At 44.8% G+C, this 20473-nt stretch overlaps 1 protein-coding gene and 1 long non-coding RNA gene across 5 annotated transcripts; both read left to right on the top strand.

Moving 5' to 3' along the window:
- The first annotated feature begins 1278 nt into the window (after positions 1 to 1278).
- Positions 1279 to 6537, top strand: LOC140064229 (uncharacterized). 3 transcript variants are annotated; one of them, XM_072111120.1, is made up of 9 exons: positions 1279 to 2301; positions 3232 to 3269; positions 3754 to 4170; positions 4583 to 4621; positions 4831 to 4875; positions 5020 to 5082; positions 5215 to 5271; positions 6269 to 6301; positions 6436 to 6537. In XM_072111120.1, exons 3-9 carry the CDS (start codon positions 3755 to 3757, stop codon positions 6482 to 6484), a joined length of 702 nt encoding a protein of 233 aa, XP_071967221.1. In that variant the 5' UTR covers positions 1279 to 2301; positions 3232 to 3269; position 3754; the 3' UTR covers positions 6485 to 6537. The 3 variants fall into 3 exon arrangements, with proteins under 3 accessions (XP_071967221.1, XP_071967052.1, XP_071967136.1); XM_072110951.1 differs by lacking the exons at positions 1279 to 2301; positions 3232 to 3269 and having other exon boundaries at positions 3278 to 4170; XM_072111035.1 differs by lacking the exons at positions 1279 to 2301; positions 3232 to 3269 and having other exon boundaries at positions 3278 to 4170; positions 6272 to 6301.
- Positions 6538 to 9450: 2913 nt separating this feature from the next.
- On the top strand, positions 9451 to 11997 carry LOC140064378 (uncharacterized). 2 transcript variants are annotated; one of them, XR_011847760.1, is made up of 4 exons: positions 9451 to 9567; positions 9862 to 10103; positions 10507 to 10596; positions 10707 to 11997. It is a non-coding gene; the product is annotated as an uncharacterized lncRNA (long non-coding RNA). The 2 variants fall into 2 exon arrangements; XR_011847761.1 differs by lacking the exon at positions 10507 to 10596.
- The last annotated feature ends 8476 nt before the right edge of the window (positions 11998 to 20473 follow it).

A 20473-nucleotide genomic window follows, 5' to 3' on the forward strand; every position in this document is an offset into this window, starting at 1 on the left:
AGGTATGAGGGTATTGGTACAGATGTATATAATTATGTGCAACTGTATTTCAGTGTTGGTGTGGGTGTATTTGTATGTGTAGTGTGTATAGAGTATACATGGTGTTATGCGATCCCGTGGTGCGTTGTCCGACGAGGATTCGGGTCCCGCGCGATTCATTAACCCCGTGCGCCCGAGTTCCTGCAGGTGTCGCTGCTGCGCCAAGGTCCGCCGGAGTTCACCTTCTTCTTCCCGGTGCATGTGAGTGCTTGATCTTGCGACACAAATCCTCTTTTAAATTCTGCAGTTTGTCAGAATCCGTCGGGTTGTCCGATGGCCACCGTCCCCGATTTCTGTTGCGTGCAAGACGGCCCCGATGCGCCAAAATCCGATTGCGTGCGCCAAAATCCCGGGGCAATTCGGCACAAAACGGAAATATTTGGGAAACCTGATGAAAGTGCGACATTCGGACTCTTAGTAAATGAGCCCCATAGTGTATGTGTGCTTATGTCTGTGGAGTCTATATATGATATATGTGTATTATGAAGTATTATGTATGGGAGGGAGACGAGGGTGAGGTATATGGGGGCCCTGATTCTAAGTTCCAACTGAGGTCCACTGGAGTCTTGTTACGCCACTTACTAAGCCATTTACTAAGGGCTCCGAGGCCGCACTTTGGTCGGGTTTCCTGACTTTTTCCGTTTTGCGTCGAATTCCGCTGGGATTTTGGCGCACGCGATCGGATTTTGGCGCAATCGCGTCGGCTTTGCGTCAGAAATCGCGGGGCGTAGCCGACGAAAAAAAGCAGAATTTAATAAACGAAGTGTGTTGCAAAAACACACAACAACTGCTTTGTGTTCACACAAAATGGCCAATTCCTTTAAGATTGGGAGATGTATTCTAGTGTGCCTCTAGAAGGGCAGTATTGGAGGGGTCATGGTTTCATTAGGTTCAATATATAATGTGAGGGTCCTACCAGACCCAGAACCAGAGAATGATAACACTGCACTGACACTGTATATAGATTCATCAGATTGTATTCATTTCATCTACAAGGGATTGGATTGGTTATGGTGTTGTTGGCTCCTCCCCCACACAATATGTCATCCGCATATTAATTGACTGGATTAACCAATCAGGGACCAGGGATCAGCTAGCCCTTGTGATGTCAAGGAATGTTCTGTCGGCTCCTCCCCCTACATTATGACATCACTCGGGTATATAAGTAGCTGCGGAACTTTCAAGCCTTTGAGGGTTTTTGTAGGTGTTTGAGGTAAGTCTGCTGTGTACTCATCTCCTGTTGTGTTTTGTCAGTGGAGAGGGGAGGGGGTTAAAATGTCATTTTTTTCCAAACTGTCTATTTTTGTCACATTTCTAATGCCCCTTTCTGAGGAATGTAGCCGGGGGAGCATAGAGCCGGGTGCAGGAGGGAGGAGGTGCTGCTCCCCCCTCCCCTCTTAATTGAAAGCCGAGCAACCGGCGCCGTAAAACCGCTAAATATAGAACACCGCGGCTTGGTCACATTGCGGTGAGACAGCGTGCGTCCATGATCAGGTGGCATACACATCTATGGGGACAGTAATGTGGTTGCAAATTGCGCACCCGTATCACCAGCCCCAATACGTTTGTCTGCATGGGGCCTTAAAGGGGATTTCTGGGATTTCATTTTTTTTTATATGGCTCTGGGGGTTAACAAAATAATAAACAACACATCCTCCCGTTCAGCCGCTGTTCGTATATAGAGACTGGCAGTGATGCAGCGTCTATAGCCAAGCACCTGCTACAGGAGGAGTTTCACGCTGTAGCAGGCGGGCGGCTATGGATGTGACATCGCTGCTGACGTCTGTTTCTTAGTGAATGTGTTATACTTGGTTATACCCTTAGGTCTCCTGCACATGATGTCTACATATCACAGGCCACATACAACAGATCCGTGGCTTACTGTTTGTGGTCTGTGTGTTCTTGGCGTGTCGCTGCGCTCACGTCCAATGACAAGAGATGATACTGCCTGAGCCGCAGACTCGTGTAGCGCTAGGACCTGCTCTTAGTTTTGCGGCTCATACACAGGGCCATGGAAACCAGGGCCGTGTGTATGAGCCCATAGAAATATAATTAGATGGGTTTCTAATCTATTTGCTGCTATTAATTTATTTGGGGGGATCCATTGATGTTTATGGTCTGCACATCTGTCCCATAAAGATCAATGGGTCAGTCCACTATCTGCAAAACAAAACAAAAAAAAACGTATAGGTCACAAATGCCAGTCTGAATGAGCCCTTAGTGAGGGGATCAAAACAGCTGCAATACAAGACCTGGAGCAGGGTAAGTACACATCCCTTTATATACAGATCTACCGTAATTCTTTGTAATATATTTAACAATCGATTATTAGAGGAGATAATAATATTAGGAATAATGTATTGTGTATGTATTGTCATTCATTATGAGGGGTATTGGTGGACATTGTACCTGCAAGGAGCCCCCAGTATAAGTTATGATATAAATATACATAGAGCCTTTATGATAATTCATATAAACCCCACAATAATTGTATTATTTATATAGAGGGTCCTGTGCCCCCATAACGCATCCATCATTGTCCCTAAAGTCTTTGGCATAAAATAAAATAACAACTTTCAACCTGATGACACTTCACTTAATCACATAATATTACAGTCACATTGAGAGATAGCGGGGGCTCAGCTCCGGACCCCTGATGGGAGTATCACTTGTACTACAGTAATGGCGGCCGGGCTGTACCAGGGAAAGGCTGAGCCCCATAGTAAATGTGCGCTGGGGCCGCTTGCACCTGGACCTGATCACCATTGTATGTGGCTATGGCGGCCTGTACATTGTGTGTCCCTCCTGGGACCCCATAGCGGTTACTATGGTTACTATAGTGGTAGTAGGCCTGAGGCTGATCCCCCATTACTTTCTAGTGTCACTATTGATGGCCTCTCCTCAGGACGCTGCAGCCACATACACTTTCATGACCGTGACAGCGCCGACCGCTGCGGGGACCACACGACAACTGCTTTGTGATGTCCCAGAACTGATCAAATACTTATGGCCTATCTTTAAAATTAGGAGATGTATTATAGTCTGGCTCCACGATTATTGGAAGCCTCATGGTTTCATTGGGTTGAATATAAGCTGTGAACTGATGGTGTTGTCTCCTGTTGTGTCCATCATCGTGTTGTGTCCTATCATATGTTTAGTAATTACCATTTCTTTACCTTTCATGCTTTATAGAGTTGGTGCTGGTTGGTGTTCATTGTGTGATTTGTGCGGTAAGTCCATCTTTCCTATAAATATACAATGTGTGATAACTCTCATTATAGACGCGCTCTATAGATAGATGGGGCCCAATAGAAGTATGAAGCAGGGGGTGGTGTATCTACTGTAGAGGCGGTGATGTCACTGCTATGGGGCCCATAGGGAGAGGGGGCCTGGGCCTGGTCCGTATACAATGTCAAAGTGTTTTCCTGCAGCCACCACTAGGGGGAGCTCACTGTATACAGCTGCAATTGCCAAACCCAGCCGTATACTGCCAGCCGTATATTGGGAGCTGCTGTATTATTAACCTACTAGTGAAGAGAAAGTATAGGTTGTAGATACTGGGCTATAGGTTTGCAGCTTTAAGTACAAGTTGATGATAGTTTTGGTAAATACGATTTTTGTTCCCTTGTCCACAAGTGTCTGATATCTGTCATATCTTTGTCTGTAGAGATCATAGTGTATGTCCACCAGACTTACTGCCTTATTTATCTATAGAATGGAGGACGACGAGGTGATGGAGGAGACGTTGGTGGAGGTTTTTAAGATCGAGGAGTTGGAGGAGCTGGAGGAGGAGTTGTGGAGGATGGCGGAGAGGAATAACATCGGAGAGGTGGAAGAGACATTGGTGGAGGCGTTTAACATCGGAGAGTTGGAGGAGTTGGAAGAGTTGGAGGAGGAGTTGTGGAGGATGGGGGAGAGTAAGATCGGAGAGGAGGTGGAGGAGACGTTGGTGGAGGTGTTTAACATCGGAGAGTTGGAGGAGATGGAGGAGGAGGTGACGAAGATGGCGGAGAATGGAAACATCAAGAAAGAGAGTGCGGAGGTGAAGGCGAAGAAGATGGCGACGAAAGGAAAGATCTGGGTTGAGAGTGAGGATGAAGAGGAGGAGGACGAGGATGCGGAGACATTGCAGTGAGTAGATCACAGATCTATATCATAAGACGAGTCATTGGTGAGATTTATCATGACTGGGAGCATCATGTACCAATAACACTCCCTCACCTCCGGCGTACGCTGTATTGGAGATACTTAGAGGGTCCGGCCTTTAGTATATCCAGCACACGGCTGTATTCGCGGATTAATACTACTTACTTATTAATGCTCTTGTCCGGGGTCTGCATGGCGTGGTATTGGTGTAGAAGAAGAAAAAAATGACCATGAAAACTTGCACGAGCCGTGATACATCCGCTCAGTAATGGACCTGGAATAGGACAAATATGGAGGCATTCAGCAGATCTTGTTTCATTCAGTATCGTGTCTATGAGAATCTCCTGACCTGTATGTATATATATATATCATGTATCTTATCACATTCCCCAAACAGGTGGTGGTGGCGAGTCCTGGAATCTGAGGCCCCAATACGGTAATTACCTGACACTTCTATTCTGTATAGGACTACAAATACAGGGGCTTCATCTGTTGTAAATTGTTATTGGAGGGTACAAGAGCTATACAAGTGCACGGAGGGGCTGGGGGGGGGGTATATGAGGGCATGGGGGAGGGGTATATGAGGGCACGAGGGGTTCGTGACTTTGGCGCCACCAGTAACCAGTGATGTGTTTCCTATTTTAGGATGAGCAGGATGAAGTATGTTCCAGCTTTTGTCCTGGATACCATGTAAGTCTATAACCCGGCGAGGACACAGCGACAGGGGGTCACAAACTTCATTATCTTTGTCCCGTTCAGTTAGAGAGGAGACTATGGGACTAGATTTATACTGATGTATTAATAGAGACTTAATTTATGTCCTTTATCTTATAGCGAAGAGGAAGATGAGCCCGAGGAGGAGGAGGAGGAGGCCGAGCCCAGTGACCCGTCTACCCAGTAAGTATGGGTATAGAGAGGACTAGATGATCCTTTTTGCAGATCACATGGGAGGCACATACTTCCTGCAATCTTAATGTATAGAACTTATAGACTGATCACTATGATTTATCTTCTTTATTCTTCTTTTAGGCCAAGACGCAGGTGGTGGACCCCGAAATTTCTCAGAGGAGGCAGCAGGAAAAAGACGTGAGTAACAGCTGAATCTCTCTCCTGTAGAGGACACTAGGGGGCGCTCACTGCACAGGGGTGTGTATCACTATGCGTATAGGGGCATATTTATCAGGACCTCTGCGCACCGCCAGTGGCGCAGAGGCCCTGAAATAATCGCAAATGCTAGCTTATTGCTAGCTTTTGCGATTATTTTTCTCAATCCGCCACCTTCACGCCAGTGGGGCGTGAAGGGGGGGGCGCGGCCGGACTGGAGTGGGCTGGCGCGGGGCGTTACTGTCCCCGCACCTGCGCACTCGGTGCTGCCAGCGACTTTTCATACGTGAAAAGTCGCCGGCTGCAACTGGCAGCCCGATACATCAAGAGGCAGAAGCCTCATCATGTATCGGGCTGCGAATTTGCAGCGGCGGGGCTATCATACGCTGGCGCATGAGCGCCAGCGTATGATAAATATCCCCCATAGAGTATATGTTATGAGTTTCCTCAAGTGGTGACAGATATTGGGGCACATTTACTTACCCGGTCCTGTCGCGATCCCTGAGGTGCGTTGTCCGATGAAAATTAACTTTGCCGCGATTCACAAAGATTGTGCGCCCAATATCCTGCATGTGCCGCTTCCCCGCTCAGGTCCCCGGAGTTCACCTTCTTCTTCCTGGTGAATGTAAGTGCATTGTCTTGTGACAGAATTTGAAAGCTAAATCCCGCGCTCAGTCCGAATCAGTCGGATCGCCGACGGCAGGCCCCCCGATTTCTGAGGGTCCGTGCTTCTGCGCCACAATCCGATCGCGTGCGTCACAATCCCCTTCTAAATAGCTGTCACAGCGGCGCAAATCCTGAAAATTTTAAAAACCCACGAAAGTGTGATCTGCAGAACCCTTAGTAAATAAGCCCCATTCTGTCTTAATGCACTTTAGGGTTACTGGGGATGATGGTGGTAGTTGTCCTGGGCTCTACATTCCCCCCTCATCTTCCTCCATGCACTGATGTTACTGATATTTATTCTCTCTTTCTGCAGCAGAAGCAGCAGCGGAGGGCAGAGGTCTTCAAGGTAAGTACATGACTCTGTGACATCCTCTGTACCCCTCCCCTATAAGACCAAGTAGAGAGGATGGTTGGGGGTCTCCATATCAGGACTCACCAGTCACTAATGTCCCCACAATCCCCTGGTCTTGTCTCCGGCAGATTCTTCCGATTCTTCCTGTGCTGTTGCGGTGCCGACCCCAGAGACTAGAGGGACAGAGGACGTCCGGATCCTGATCCTGGTAATTTCTGACTCCCATAGTAACGGATGGAGTGAGAACTGATTGATATTGATTAGTGAGGGCCGGACCCCTGTTCTCAGAATCGGTGGGGGTCCGTCAGTCATGGGGATAACAATAATAAGTAGTGAACCTACAATCTTACCATTCAGTATAATCACTAATATTTCTTATCTTATCAATATTTTCCTACTGATGCTTTTCCTTTTTTATTTTAAACAGGACAATAATTCCTTTGATTAGTTACAGCGCTTGTCTGATGTTGTAAGGTTCCCTTTAAAGGAAATCTACCATCAGATTCCATCCTGATAAACCAGGGACATTACTCATAGATCCAGGCACCGGGACTGTGGTATCTTCTTATATCTGTTATCAGTGTTATCTTCCTTCTAATATCAATGTTTACAATTATGCTAATGCATCAGAAGTGTTCTTTTGTTACCAGAGCCCCTCTGTGCTGCAGCTTCACAGGCTGTTATACTGTCTCTCCTTCCTCTGCCTGATGCAATCTCTCTTAATTTGAAATCTCCTGCACAATGTAACAGCCTGTGAAGCTACAGCACAGAGGGGCTGTGGTAATGCCCCCTAGATCCCTTACGAATAAATAGCATAACTTTGCAAGTTGATTTTAGAAGGAAGGAGGTCGTGGATAACAAATATAAGAAGATACCACAGTCCCGGTGCCTGGATCTATGAGTAATGTCCCTGGGTTATCAGGATGGATTTTCTTGTTATATGAATGTGGCTGCAGAATTTATGTTTTGTTTCCTGCATAAACAGCAGAATGTGGCTGAACTTAGATAGACAAAGCACTCAGGGGGCGCACAAGGATCCAGAGACAAATCTGTTGAGTTCAGCTCTGAGGGAATGGGATGTATGGAGAGTACAGCTCTGAGGGAATGGGATGTATTGAGAGTACAGCTCTGAGGGAATGGGATGTATGGAGAGTGCAGCTCTGAGGGAATGGGATGTATGGAGAGTGCAGCTCTGAGGGAATGGGATGTATGGAGAGTTCAGCTCTGAGGGAATGGGATGTATGGAGGGTTCATGAACATCCCCATTCTTCCCCATTCATTCTTCATTCTCGCTCCCTCTCTGATTTTTGGGCGTGTGAGAGGTGTGACCAATCAGAGAGCAGCACCGGGCTCCTATGTAACAGGCACAGATCGGCCGATGGGTCATGTGACCCTCGCTGGAGTATTAACAGCCGGCAGCTCGTTACATTGTGTCAGTGCAGTCAGTGTTCTATGTGAGGAGGAGCTGCTGCTCAGCTGAAACCCCTAATAACTCCTCATCTATAGGGATCAATCCCTCCACAGCCCCTGTACAGCAGTGATGCCGCTCTTCTATGGCTTCTTGTGGATGTGCCTGGGGTTGGCAGTGCCCCTTGTAGAAGCCTCTGTACTGGCTGAGGAGGGGATATTAAAAGGTGAGTGGTCTCTTCACTTAGGGGGGAGTCTGATCACCTGCAGGACTAAAGACCCCCCATAGTGAGAATGAATGGGGATTACACAGGACACGTGGCTATTGCCTCTCCCCTGTCTGCTAGGGGAGTACAAGTGTCTCTGGACTGTATAACTCTAGTGCTCTCTGTGATCAGCCACATGTATCAGGGTAATGGGGATATAGATGACACATCGGGAGTCTGTTACTTTGTATTCGGATGAGTGATCATTTTATAAATATTTAGATGTACAGTCTATTGATGTTGTGTAGATGTTATATATGGGATTGTGAATGTTATACATGATTATTATAGATCTGGGGATGTGAATAGTATATGGAATGTGTAGCTATAGTATTTGGGTTTGTGGATGATGTATTTGATACATGTGGATAGTACATATGATACAGTGTATGTAGGTTGTATGCATTATGTGTTGGAATATATTCTACTCTATGGGATATATATGATCTATTATCCGTCTATCCAGTACATGTATAAAGTTGTTACAATGTATATTCTGCAGCTTGTGGAAGTTTTTGTTAGTAGATCTTGACCAAACTCGTTGCTTCATTCATCACTTTGTTAATAAGTTTAGAAATTACTAATTTATCATCTTGATGAATCCCCCTCCACTACTAGACCTCATAGATCTCAAAGTACCCCAAGTGCACAATGCTGCTGCTAATTGTATTACTCCTACCCAGAAGGGACTTAGAGATCATTATGAATCCACATGGTGGTGGTCTCAGATGTCTGGGCCAATCCGGCGATGGATAAATCTCTGGAGAATTGTAGCTTCCGCTGTGTCGCTTTTGGATGCACGTTGCATTTTGTATAAGACATCTGTGCGACATGTCGCAACAAAAGAGCGATTCCTTATGTGATAGAGGCTACTAGATAATGATGGGGAGGGCATTAGTTTGCTGGGGGGCAATTAGCTATTAGGAAGTCATGTAACCATGACCATGGAGCTGCAATAGTAGTAATCTTCATATTCATACATTTTCATAGATTTAAATTTGCTTAAAATTTGTGGTTACATTGGAAATCTCTGTAACTTTTAATGACTCCACTGCATAAGTCGCCTGGTTATTAAGACCATTGGGTCCCTTCATTCTCTCACGGGGTTTGCATCTGTAATTATTGGTTGTAATGTTTCTGTCTGGGTGTTAATCATGTAATGTGTCTTTATATGCCTGCGGCTAAAACTATGGTTAGGGATACTTCCAGAAAGGTGCAGTACCTCTTATCCACCTATAGAGGCAGCAGAGGAGCTTGTAGAGATCATCTTATTACTTCACAATGAAACATTTGAATTGATACAAAGTCTCTGACCAGTTATAGAAGAATAGCGTCAGCAGTGAATGGGTTTCTAACGTGTAAAATGTTACCAGCAGATTAACTCTTTGCTTTTGTTTGCTTTAAGATGACACAATTGCTCATTTATTGAAAGAGGCTGATGAAGATTTGGCACCTAAGAAACCTCATATACAATTCAATGCCGATCCTGATGAGGGTTGTTACCTGGACCCCCAGAATGATGACTGCCTGCAAAACTGTCACTACAACTCATCAGCAAAGACTTTCATCGTCATCCATGGGTGGACGGTATGTTCTGTAGATGCTGCTGTGTAGTAGTATATAGCTGTATATGACCAGATAATCTACTAGAATTGACGTTTTATACAATGAGACGTTTCTGGAAGACCACCCATCTATCCAAACTAGAGATTTGATAAAACATTTTATTTTGTACATTCGGACATGATAGAATCTCTATTAGCTGGTCATCTCAGAGGTTTCAATGCAAACTACAGCTAAAGCCAGTAGTACAGCTATGGGGATACATAGACATGGAGGAAAAGATTTATTTTGTGACATTTTGTTTCCATTACCTCTTAGATATTGGGGACGCTGTGAAGTGTGAACACGAGCGATCCGTGTATCTATTTGTGGATTCTCTTATTAATAAGGACAAGGAGAGTTTCGCCTTCCAATGTACCGACTCCAATCGCTTCAAGAAAGGAATCTGCCCGAGTTGTCGCAAGAACCGATGTAGCGCCATTGGTTATAATGCCAAAAAGAGCAGCAGCAAAAAAACAACAAAATGTACTTGAAGACCCGGGCACACATGCCATACAAAGGTACGTGCCTGTGATGCAGGGAGTGGGGGGTAAGTGCCTGTGATGCAGGGGGTGGGGTATGTACCCACTTGGATAGACAGTGGATGGTCCTTGTTAATCTGGAAGATATTCCCTGTGATCCTCCTCCCACAGGCACCGGGCATGAGGGGTGGAGGTCACCGCCAAACACCTTGTATGGGGCCTTATTCCTCACATCAGATGGGCCTCAAGTTCAGCCATTTTTAATCTACTTTGTTTAAACACTTTAGGAGGCTAAACCAGACCCAACTAGAGTAGACATTGAAGGCGTGAAGCAATCTTGGGCTGTAAGGGGAATGTTCCTTTTTTTTTTTTTTTTTTTTTTTTTTTTTTTTGTGACTTTTTATACAGTTTTTTTTTTTTTTATTTTTTTTTATTTCTACAGTCACTTTCTGTCTGAAGGATTTGCATGAAAGTTGAATAACTCTCGGTGGGGAACTTTGTATTAAAAAAAATGTAGAGATTGCTGGAAACGGTAAGACCCCATTGTAGCCTTCAAGGGCCCCACTAAGAAATGTGATTACACGATGACCCAAGGTCCAGACTATAAGACAATCATTGACTGTTATTTGTTCTTCCCACCAGGGTGACGTGTAATCTGGTGGATCCATCACACGGGTCCCGCGGTCTTTAAACCTCACCGTGAGAAGACCCAAGCGGAGCTCTACATGGAGACGCCATCTATGAAGCCCTGAAGCCTTTGCTGCTTATATTCAATACAAAAATGACAAATGTCTCGGCTCCTTTCATGGGTCGCCCATCGGACAGCCTTGTGCCGCCAGTGACTTGAGTCTGTATCGATCCACTGTAGTCCTTTTGTAGAGACTTTCAAAAAGTTACCATTCCCCTCCCCATCCAATACATGAACTGTTATGAAGAAGGATTTTCATGGAAGGACAATTTGGATAAATAAGATTCTAACAATCTGCTGCTGTTACATCCATTTATCACCCCCCCCCCTCCTCCACCTTAATTCCTCCTTCCCCTCCTGCGCTGTATATTGTAGATGTCCATGTAGAGATGTATATTTGTATACAGTATAAGCTGTGGCCTAGGACTTCTTCTTTAAAATGGTTCAGATATTAACCTTGTATATGAAGATCCAGTTGTCAGTATTTTGTATTGAGCCCAGTCACATGATGAACCGTCCTGTAGGTTTTTCCACCTCTTCCTCCTCCTTCAGTCTCCACTGCAATTACTGAAAGTGACAATATGGACACAGAGAAGCCATTTCTTCCTCTTCCCATTCTCTCCCACCATCGCTGGTGACACATCTTGGGATCAGTGAGTGTTGGGCCCAGGTCAGATGTTTTGGTTCTGTGACTTCCGATCAGAATATGAGTTGAGCCTTTCACTTCCTCTTCTCTCCTCCTGTGTCGGAGTCTTGTACTACATGGGGGTCCATTCCCAAGGCTGGAGATGGGACAAGTGACATGTAATAGTCTCTGAGCTCCTCAGGTCTGGGGGGTCTGTGACCTCATAGGGGATTCACCAGTGCAGTAAGGGGGTCCATGTCCCATGATGCTGGTCTTTGATGAAGGTGGCAGATACCTTGTCATGGTGACATAAGCAGAGGGTTCTCTGATGTCCATCTTGTTAATCCATTATAATTATCTGTATATTCCCTGTACATAGACCCCGCTGCCTTAAAAATATAAGTTCTCTTGGGTCAAACGCAGCCATTCCAACTAATATACTGTATAGTCCTCTACAGCACCTCCCCCAGATACCTAATTCATGAAATATTTGTATATGCTAAATTTGCCATGAATGTGTATATGCAGAGTCCTATTTATTCTGAATGTGTATTTCTATTATCACAGAACATTCTTTATGACCTTATTTAAAAGAATAATAAATATAAATTGAGTTATAATATTCTGTGTGCGTTTCCTTATTTGCTTTGGGCCAGTAATGTCAGCTCAATGCAGAGAACCAAGAGTGTTAGGACACACCCCCAGTGCACTTGGAGAAGGTACAATCCTGGACTAGAAATCCATATTTCACAGTTCTGCTGCCACTAAGTCACACAAGTCTAATTTTAAAAATATCTATCCAGAACCTGTACCTAACACTGGCTGCACAGAGCTAAGATCACAGAAGTGATATAATCGCTATGATCCTGGGATTTAAATCCATATTTCACAGTCCTGCTGCTACTAACACAAAGCTCTGATTACACATCTCTCCAGGGCCAATACCTACACTGTCTGCAGTACTGCATTATCAAAACTGATTAAAGGGAATGTTTCCATGATCTTGATCTCATGGCTACCTGCAGAGCCCTTCTCCACAATGCTTCTAATCAGATATGGGTCACATAGCTACAGAACCCTTTATCAGTTGCTGAGCCTCCTACTTGTATGTATATGTCCACAATGACAAGGTCTTTACGTCGTTTCCCAAGAAGTACCCAAGGGACATTCTTATGTGTCCTACAGAACTGGACATACAGGCAGCGATCTCCCTGGTTCTGTAGTTCCTGAGTCATAAGAGATCCTTATCTTTAATATGACACCAGCAGAATGTTTCTAGGTGCTATAGAACAGAAGAGATGGGCTTCAGAAGTGACTCTTCCCCTCTGCAACCGCTAAACTTGACTCCTCTCATGTTAAAATGGGAGAAGAGTAATTTTTTTTTTTTTTTTTTTTGTGTGTGTTAAATCGGTGAGATTTCACATAAGAGGCAACTTTAGAAAGGACATTTCATACCCTAAAAAATAAGGAGGTATCCAGCATTCAGGCAGAAAAATGTTAAATCCAGATTATTGAAAAACTATTAAGAGCAAATGGGGTCACTATATCTTATTTCAGACCAACCTGGGTCCTTAGTCATCGCCAACACGAGTATTTAACCTCTTCAGGATGTAGCCAGTTTGTAGCTTAAGGCTCATCAGCCATGTTACTGCAGCACCCCACACAACAGTATCAGGGGCAGTTGATTAGTTACAGCTGGGAGGTATCACTGCCGGCTTGTCACCGGTGCTCCCGCGACTCAGGTAGCCGGCTCGCCTTTGATCCTTCATGTGCCCCTGCGCCCACCACTACTAACTTACCTCTCAGTTCCTGACTCCAGCTCCCGTCTCCTATGGCGCATGCGCGCTGGCTTCAGGAGATATAAAGGACCAGCGCACCGCTGAATAGTTAAATGGTTAAAGCCGGCATCTCCCAGCATTCCCAGCCGGATCTTCGTGCTCTATGCTGTTGAAAACGCTTGTATCTTTGCCTTGAGCCTGTGATGTGATTTCCTGTTGTGACCCCGGACTTGTTCCCGTTTATGCTCCTCCGCTGCCAGCCCTGACCTTCTGCTTTACCTCTGACCCTGAACCTCTGCTGCCTGTCTTGACCTCCTGCCTGTCCCCGACCACGAACTTGCCTACCGACTATGACTGCCACTGCCAACAAAGTCGCACCTGTGGAACGACCTGGTGGTACTACGCCGCAGAAAGTCCAACCCGCTTTGCGGCGGGCTCTGGTGAAGACTTTGGTGCTACTTAGACTCCACTAGTGGTGCCACTAGGTACTGTGGGTCCACTAGTCCTGGAGCCTGACACGGATGAAGACAGGCTGTAATAAAGGACCTGTATATTCACATTATATTGCAATAGTTACAGGCAGTCCCCGGGTTACATACAAGATAGGGTCTGTAGGTTTGTTCTTAAGTTGAGTTTGTATGTAAGTCGGAACTGTATATTTTATCATTGTAATCCCAGTCAGAACTTTTTTGGTCTCTTTGACAATCGGATTTTAAAAATGTTGGGTTGTCATAAGAATCATGATTAACACTAAAGCTTCATTACAGACACATTTGATAACTGTTACAGATGTTCATTGTAGCCTAGGACTAAAGTACAATAAATTACCAATATCCAGAGGTCCGTTTGTAACTAGGGGTCGTATGTAAGTCGAGTGTTCTTAAGTAGGGGACCACCTGTATATTGCAGTATATTCCTTGAGCGATCAGAACCCTTAGCATTCAAACAATTCAAACACCCAAGGGGACCTAAAAAAAATGTAAAAGTTAGAAGAAAAAATCCCCAAATTCCTGATCTATGAAAATATAAAACTTGTCTGAATCGACACGGCAGTCAGGTTAAGATGGATTCCTTCCTCCTGGGAGAGGGGGAATCGTGCTGCAACTCACTAGGGGTCAGGACATCTGCTGCAGATGAAATACCCAGTTCTTAGTCAGCCGTGGCCCTCCCTGCCCCCTGGAAGGTCCAAATCTCATCGACTCCCGTGGTCTTAGGCTTTCATTCGGGCATGTAGAACGGTTAGCACCACAATTCCTGGCAGCCTTTGCACATCAGTGATGACTTTCGGCTGCAGACTGGAAGTGATGTCAGAATGTCAGAGTCTGGTAGCAATGCTGTTGGGAATGGGCTCCCCGTTAAGGTATTTAAATCAGGTTGTGAGGTTGTCACGTTGGCCTGAGGTCCCTGTCTGGCTTGAGGTTTCTTCTCTTGTCCGTTCTGGTGTGCTAATTCCTGTTCCTCAGGGCCGAGAAAGACCTGGTTTCTACTCTTCTTTATTTTTGGTGAAGAAACCAATCTGAAGTGACTCAACAACTTCATAACTTACAGGAAGTTTCGAATGGAGTCGGTAAGGTCTTCTACTCGCTTTATCCACAAAAATTCCTGTATGTGCACTATAGACCTTTAGGACGCCTACTATCATGTCCCCATTCATCCTTCTTCTCAGAAATTCTACAGGTTCTCGTCTTTTCCCATCTTGTCTCACTCTCCACTTCCAATCTTGTGCACTTCCCTTTGGAATATCCTCTGATTCACAAGTCTTTATCAAGGTCATGGTAGAGGAGGTGGTCTACTTGAGATTACAAAACATCTCCATAGTGCCATATTTAGACAACCTTCTTATTGTGGGAAAAGACAGGCCCAGTCTAATCGCTTCAAGGGACATCACCTTAAAAAGAGCGAGGGTGGATTGTTCAAATGTTCAAAGGTCAGACTTCTACCCCTCCCCCCTCTACTCACAAAAATATCTTAGGCGTTCCACTCAACAGAAACAGAAAATAAAAATACTGAACCAGACCTGTTCATTTAGGAAGAAGTCCTGAGGACCTGGAACAAACAACTTACACGGACAAAAAAGCCGTCACCCCCTCCCGTGTAAATGAGTTTTCATATGGCGGCTCAGATCAAGGAACCTAGAGAGAGGAGTAATCTGATATTTCTGTATATCAATAAAAACTGATGCAAGTATTCTCCGTTGGGGAGCAGTCTTTCCTTCCCACTTCGCTCAAGGATCCTGGTCCATGGACCTTTCCAGGGAGCCTTCAAATTGCAGGGAGTTAAGAGCAGAACGGGAGGCTCTAAGAACAAATACTCCTCATCTGGCAAACAACCAATGTTCATATTCTGTCAGACAACACCGCGACAGTATCTTATCCGAGAAGTCAAGGGGGAAACGGATCCTCAGCACTATCTGCCCTAACTTGTACCATCTTCTCTTGGGCAGAGAGAAACATGATCTTTATCTCAGTAACTCACCTTGAGTTGCAGGTGTGGATCCTCTGGACCACTGCAGAAGATGACACAAGCCACTACCTGGTACCCAGTTTTCACCAGAGCCCGCCGCAAGGCGGGTTAGACAATCTGCGGCGTTCCTCAGGTGTGACTTGTCTGCAGTGGCGGCCAAGGTCGAGGTACAGAGACGGCAGAAAATCTCGTGGTCAAAGTCCAGGCACAGGGTCAGGGCAGGCGGCAGAGATGCAATGTCAGAGTCTGATCCGGGGTCAGCAACAGGAGGTCCAAGCAGATGGGTACAGGAACACAGCACACAGGACAGCAGCACAGAGGAACATTGGTACACAGGAACACGGAGGGACTCAGGAACGCAGGAGACTCAGGAACGCAGGAGACACTAGAACGCAGATAAATTGCAGTAGAGCTTTCTCTCAGGCTCTTAGGCACAAAGATCTGGCAAGGCAGTAATGGAGGTGCCGGATTTTAAAGGGGAAGTTCAGCCAGCGCCCTTTAAATTTCCTGGAAGTGCCGCGCGCGCCCTAAGAGAATGGTAAGCTGCGCCAACGCCGCGCCTGCAAGCACCGGGGAGCATGGGTGAGCCCGCGACCCACGATATGGCTCGCGGGACCACCCATGGCACACCTGAAAGGGAGTCTTAACACGAAAGTGGATTCCCTCACATGGAAGATATCCATCCGAACGAATGGTCTCTCAATCAAGAAATCTTTCTCCACCTAACCAGCTTATGGGGAACCCGTCAGATAGTCTTTTTTGCCACATGGGAGAACTCAAAATACCAACACTTTTGGCTGGAAGCAAATGAGCTCTCTTCAGGTCATTGACCAAGTCACCCCATGTAGTATTTGGCTGATTCCTGAGATTTCTCCTTGCACAATGAAATGCCCTGCAGCAGCCCCGGCCCGTGCACACTATGATGACAACAAGCAGTGATTATATAATTGAGCAAAAAACTGTGCCAAAAACTTGGCTTATACTCAAATATATACGATAAATGGTGCTGCCTCTTCTGTTGGTCTACCAAGAATTATTGGCCAACAGTGATACAAGGGTTGTACAGATGTGGCAGGCGGTGGCAGATTAAGATGGGTCCTGGACTGTATGAAGTGTTTATTTGCCAGTTTTGTTGTTTGGAGCCTCATGATGTGTCCAACCCGGCAAAGGGGCGGGGCTTATATCACGCGCTGCCACATGATAAATGTCCTCCAGTATGTTTGTCATCAGTAAATAACTCTCAAACCTATCGGTACACAAACCTTTTAGCTAGACACATGTACAGCAGCATAAACACAATACATGAGACCCAATCACACCCATAGGTAAACTTTTATTACAAACTTTGATATATAATGCATTTATAACAAAATATGCATTTTGGGGTGTTGCTAGAAGGGGCTTAGCAGCCGTAGAAAAATATCATAGTAAAACACACAATGTTCAAAATGCCATAGACAAATCGGATGTATACAAAGATGGCAGCGACATCTTGGTACACCTCCGATATTCACTATCCTGACCCTGCAAGGGACGGAGGTCAGTGAGCATCAGGGGAATGATTGAAGGTGAGTACAATTTTATTATTTTACCAAGGACTGTATATAGTAGGGTGTATATAGTTATAATAGAAGTCTGTATATACTTATAGGGGGCTGTATATAGTTAAAGGAAGGCTATATATAATTATAGGGAGGTTGTATATAGTTATTATAGGGAGCTGTATATAGTTATTATAGGGGGCTGTATATAGTTATTACAGGGGGCTGTATAAACTTATTATAAGGGTAATGTGAATAGTTATTACAGGGGGCTGTATATAGTTATTACAGGGGGCTGTACATGGTTATTATAAGGGGGCTGTATACAGTTATTATAAGGGGTTATATATAGTTATTATAGGGGGCTGTATATAGTTATTACATGGGGCTGTATATAGTTATTATAGAGGTAATGTATATAGTTATTAAAGGGGGCTGTATATAGTTATTATCTTTTTCTGTAGAACAATATCTTCTGGTTTTTGACCAGTCCCCAATCAGTAGGGAGTGGACAAGCCTTTGCTGTAAATGACTTCAGTACCGGCAACAGGACATCACTAGTCTCTCACATGGCTCTGATGGGATTCTGCTCCACTCTTTACAGTTATACAGTTCTGTGACTTGTATGGGTCTTAGCCATAACTATGTCATCAAGAAATTTCCAGAAGTTTTGTATCGAGTTTAGATCAGGATTCTGGGCTGTGACCATTTAAGGTTTTCTGTATCAAGGAACTGCTTTACCTGTTTTTCTGTGTACATTGTCCAGATGGAAAATTGCTGCCTGATATGGTGAAGACCCCCAAAGAAGGAACCAAGTGTTGTTTAAGAACATTCTAATACACGCTAATTCACTATTCCATGTAGCTGTATGAGAGGTCCAACTACTGCTGCAGAAAACATTCCCCAAACCATGACACTTCCTCCACCCCCTTTCACTGACTTCTTTACACACTTTGGGTCCAGCTGTTCCTCAGTTTGTTGACAAACATAATGTTTCCCATCAAGCCTTTTTAGGTGAATATAGCCTTTGATTCTTTTTCTGCTGCTAATGAGAGGAGCTGGGCCAATCCCAGGACTCTATGCAAGTTTCTCACTCCAGAAATCTCTTCCAGATGAAAGACCTAGAGAGCCTCTTAGAAGCAATAAGAGAGACTTTAGACACTGATTAAGTTGCTCCCCCTATGTCAAGGGAAGATTAACTCTTTAGGGGCATATAAGTTAAACGCCAATAAATCTGAATCTACTCAACAACTTTATAGCTTACAGGAAGTTTTCCAATGAAGTCTGTAAGGTCTGATACTCACCTTATCCACAAACATTCCTTTATGTGCAATATAGATGCCTACTATCCTCAGCACGTCTGATAGAATGGGTTTTACATCTAAGTTCTGGCAATCTCAATATTGTCGCTATATAGACAATTTTTTTTATTGTGAACAGTAATGTATTGTTCACATTTTTCATTTTATAGATCAATTAAATAAAAACAAATGCAGTATCAATTTTATGGCAGATATAAATGAATCTCATAAGGCAATGATGGGGAACCTTTTACAGACCGAGTGCCCAAACAACAACCTAAATCCACTTATTTACCATGAAGTGCTAACATGACATTTTAGCAGTAACTTATTGCTAACTGTTCTTCCACATCTTTCAATTGTATTGCCCCCCCTGAGGCCACCAATACAGTTGAAAGAAAGAGGGCAAATTCAGACTCTCATTGTAGCTTCTTTCCTGGGTCTCTCTGTACAGGAAGAATTGTGGGTCCAGCAGGAGCACCTTCAAAGTTCTGTCAAAAGCTTCTTATTTTTCCTGCAGTTCCTAATAGTCAATGAAGTGTCGCTTTAAAATAACGCTGAGGGGAGCATTTCTTAGGTTGCCTGGGACTGAAGGAAGAATCTGTGAATTTTGTCCTGTTTGGTGAACTCTGTCCTGGGGTGATGGCCTGAGTGCCCACAGAAAGGGCTCTGAGTACCACCTCTGGCACCCGTGCCATAGGTTCGCCACCACTGTCATAATGTATTCTTAGATTTATTTCCCACAATACAAAACAAAAAATCACTTTAAGAAAGTGGACAGTAACAGATACTTGAAATACGATACTGATGATTATCGAAAATGGCTGAACAATATCCAAACAGCCAGTTCTCAAGGATATGAAGGAATTGCAGCAAAGACTAAGATTACAAAATACAATCTGCAGTTATCACCAAGTAATTCATAGAAAAGGGTATCCAAAAAAATTTTATTAAAACTACTTATCTGAGAAACTATTAAAAAACAGATACATTTCTTAACATAAAAAAAAAATCTGATAGTGAATAACAATAAAAAATATCAACTAAATTTTTGACCACATATGATAAAGGAAATATTTGCTGTCATGGGTGCTCCAGCCACCTATATCTCACCACCTGACAGTAAGATCGGGCCATGGATCCCACCAAGGTCCCGCGACTCAAACTGGCCAATCTTGTCGCCATCGTGGTCCAGCAGTCCCAGCAGATTGCCGCGCAAGTTGAACAGCTTGGTCAAGTCACCGCCATGTTGCAGCTATTGATGGCAACTCAACAACAGCACCAAGCTCCTGTGGCTCCTTCTGCTAGCCTATCGCTGAACCTAGGCTGAGAATATTCATGCCGTCTAAATATGATGGGGATCCCAAGTTGTGCAGGGGCTTCATTACCCAGTGCTCCCTGCACATTGAGCTTATGCCGACACAGTTCGTCACAGTCTAAGGTGGCATTCATCATCGGCCTCCTCTCCGGGAAGGGCCTGGCATGGGCTACTCTCCCCTGGGACAGAGTAGTCCTGGTTACAGCTGACATCACCTCCTTTTTGTTGAGTTCGGTCTGTCTTTGAGGAACCTGAAGGAGCATCTTCAGCTGAGAATGCACTGCTGAACCTATATCAAGGGACTCATCTGTTGGTGACTATGCAGTTCAGTTCCATACTCTGGTATCTGAGCTAGCGTAGAATGATGCAGCCCTCATTGCGACTTTTAAAAAGGGACTTTCAGGACAAGTTAAAGACGCCCTGTCTGTACGTGACATGCCGTCTACTCTGAGCGATCTTATCTCTGGCCAATCAGATTGATATCTGGTTTATGGGGCGTTCTTATGAGAAAAGTTTCGAGCAAGCGCATGTCCAGGTCCGACGTTTGCTTCGCCTGGCTCCTGCATTCCAAAGACCGCTTAAGCCTCTTGCCGTGACCACTGCAGAGGAACCGATGCTTGTGGACAGAGCTCGGCTGTCTTCCGAGGAATGTTCCAGGTGACGTCAGGAGAACCTCTGTCTCTATTGTGCCAGCC

This window comes from Engystomops pustulosus, chromosome 1, assembly GCF_040894005.1.
Source record: "Engystomops pustulosus chromosome 1, aEngPut4.maternal, whole genome shotgun sequence".
NCBI classification, from domain to species: Eukaryota; Metazoa; Chordata; class Amphibia; order Anura; family Leptodactylidae; genus Engystomops; species Engystomops pustulosus.